General features: G+C 46.6%; 1 protein-coding gene across 1 annotated transcript; it reads right to left on the minus strand.

The window, feature by feature from the left end:
• Positions 1-744: 744 nt before the first annotated feature.
• LOC306788682 (protein ABHD8-like) lies at positions 745-2,515 on the minus strand (the record flags this gene model as incomplete). The annotated part of the gene is made up of 4 exons (XM_079284287.1): positions 745-945; positions 1,059-1,275; positions 1,414-1,584; positions 1,698-2,515. The coding sequence occupies 4 exons, from the start codon at positions 2,513-2,515 to the stop codon at positions 745-747; spliced, it is 1,407 nt and encodes a 468-aa protein (XP_079140413.1).
• Between the last annotated feature and the right edge of the window lie 289 nt (positions 2,516-2,804).

Consider the following 2,804-nt stretch of genomic DNA (forward strand, 5'->3'; position numbering starts at 1 on the left):
ATATTTTTTGTCCATGACGTAATTTTTATATGCATGTGGTGAAATTATTCATTATATTTAGCATGTATACCGGAATATATTTAATGACTTTAACCCATGTCCCGCTGTTATCCAGTCAGTATTTGATAACAAACTATTATTATCAACAGTTGAGTTTTACGATCAGCGGTCCTTCACTCTACTGGCAAACCAGCAGTCAGATCTGTAAATCCTCAATTTAAAACACATCATTTTGCAAGTTTCCCACTGAAAGCAAATGCAAGACGGGCCCAATGATAAGTTAATAAACATTTTGTAAAGGTTGAACAGAAGCTCTGCTGTACTTTACAGAATATTTAACGTGAGGGAAGTCACTCACCATTTCATGTATTTTATGCTTTCTGCATCTTGCAGTAGTCAGTTCTTCGCCAGATACATTTCAAACACAAATCACAAATTGACATAGTCCTCCAGGTATTGTGTCATTTTGCAAACGGGACACAATGGAGCACAAACTGGTATCAAAAAGCGAAGCGGAAACTGACTGTGTATTTGCATCCATTCCTCTCATCTTTATGTTGGTTCCACCGTTCTCTGGTCAGCGCTATGCCTATAAGTCCTGCTTTATCTTGGAGCACCAGTGGCCGTCTGCATCCTTAAGATGTGGCCCTGTTTATAACAGCTCTCAGCCTGGTAGCAGCCTTAAGAATACAAGCCACAAAAGGCCTTCTGCTTGTTGTGTGATAAAACTAGACTCCTTGTGGGTTATTTTTCCACAGGCTTATTGATTTTCAGTGTGTGGAGAGTGTCACTGAGAGCTGCGTCTGTCTTGATGCGGTCTTTTCTGGACATGTCTGGCTCCCATAGGAAGAACTCGTGGAGGAGGGTGTTGACAGTGTCAGGGCACTCCATCATGACCATGTGACTCCCCTCCTCAATGACTTTTAGGAATGCAAACAGAAGGATCTAGAAAGGGAGCCAAAATGAAGGCAGAACATTACAACAGGGAACACTGCAGAGCAAACACGGAAATGTGAACAATGAATCAGCCCTCATTCACATGTGAAGATGTGCTTTACCTCTGCCATGCGCTGGTCCTCATCCATGGGCACAAACTTGTCACACATGCCATGAACCAGAAGGATAGGCACAGTGAGCTCGGCATGGTAGACCTCATCCCCCTCAGGCCAGTACTGGCCACTCATCATGGCTCGCAGGACAAACGGAGACACATTGAAGGCATTGCCCTGCTTCAACAGCTGCTTTTCTTTGGCACCCTGACGGGCAAATCCAGCCCTGAAGTTCAGGAAAATAGAAGAGAGGGAAGTTCATTTGAGGTTATTCTATGTCATTTCTTTCAGCAACGAGAGAAGTGACTGTGGTGTGTCATTGTCTGCGGTGTCAATTTTGGCACCACACAAATGCAGATCGTACTTGAGGAAGCTCCAGGCCAGACAAGGTGACAGACAGTGAAGGACACACGATGGCAGCTGGAAAATGGAACACAGGCTGGGCTCCAGAGCCGTGGGACCCCCTCCATTGATCATCACCACCTTATGGACCAGATCAGGATATTCGTGTGCCAGGAAGGTGCAAAATGAAACTCTGGAAGAGATAGAATGAGATTGGTACAGTATGTTAACAGCAGCATGTTAATATCTACTAAATAGATCGATATGGTGAATGATTTATAACAAAAGCATGCCACAAATCCTCACCCATATGAGTGGCCAATGAGAATGTTGCGTTTACGAGCATATCTCTTAAAGATAGCACGAAGGTCCTCTGCAAGCGCATAAAAAGTATAAGCTGCTGCAATGTGTGGGGCAGTGCTGGCTCCGTGCCCCGCCAGGTCGGGCGCGATGACCTCATAGCCCAGCCGAGAGAAGAAGTCCAGTTGGCTGCCCCAAATGTCCAGAGAACCTCCCACACCGTGCACGAAGAACAGCGCTACGTCTGAGTGCGTCCCTTTGCAGCTTGAGATCACCCTCTTGGAGTCGATTTGCACCGTGCGCTTGGGCTTGCGGCGGCGGCGGCGAGGAGGTGGAGCAGGTTTCTGTTCCCCAAGAGGTGGAGGAACTGGAGGAGGAACAAGATTGGGGTCTGGGGAAGAGGGCATTTCTTTGTAGTCAGCCAGCTCCACCTCTACTGTGCTGCAAGGCTCCAGATCCCCATTCTGACACTGCAGGATCTCAGAATGCAAAACATCACCGAGATTCTCAATCACCAGCTGGCCGTTGCGGTAGACTGTGATCTTCCTCTTGCAGTGGACACTGCTGCCAGTGTTGCTCTCGTTACAATCCTCAGGAGAGCAGTCATCATCATCGCCATCCTTCTTTTGCTTGCTTGCAACTTGCTCTTCGGTTACTACCGGCTGGCGCTCGGGGATGATGTGCCGCACTCGCAGGATTCTACCAGGTTTCACCTCCACAAACTCAAAACCATCGGAGGGTTCTGTCGACTCGAGGGGCAAGACCAGACTGGCAACCTTCCCAGTCAGGCAACACAGTATCCCCTCAGTGATACTGGTCAGCATGATGCTTCCCTGCACAGACAACATCACACAGACACAACAAAGCAGCTCATTACTCAGATGCTTCATTTCAGATTAAAAAAAAATAAAGATTACGTCGGTTTATGAAAAGGACAAAAGGGAAAAATAGACAATGTGTAGGAAGCGCGTTAACCTTCTTCAGCTTTTCACAACAGATTTTTTTTTCACAGTTTCAAACATATGCAATATAAATGTTATCAGGTTTATTTCCTGTCGCAGTGTTTGAGAACGTCAACAGCTCAACAGGAAGACATTGGGTCCCAGGAAGACA

Source organism: Melanostigma gelatinosum (genome assembly GCF_949748355.1).
Source record: "Melanostigma gelatinosum genome assembly, chromosome: 15".
NCBI lineage: Eukaryota > Metazoa > Chordata > Actinopteri > Perciformes > Zoarcidae > Melanostigma > Melanostigma gelatinosum.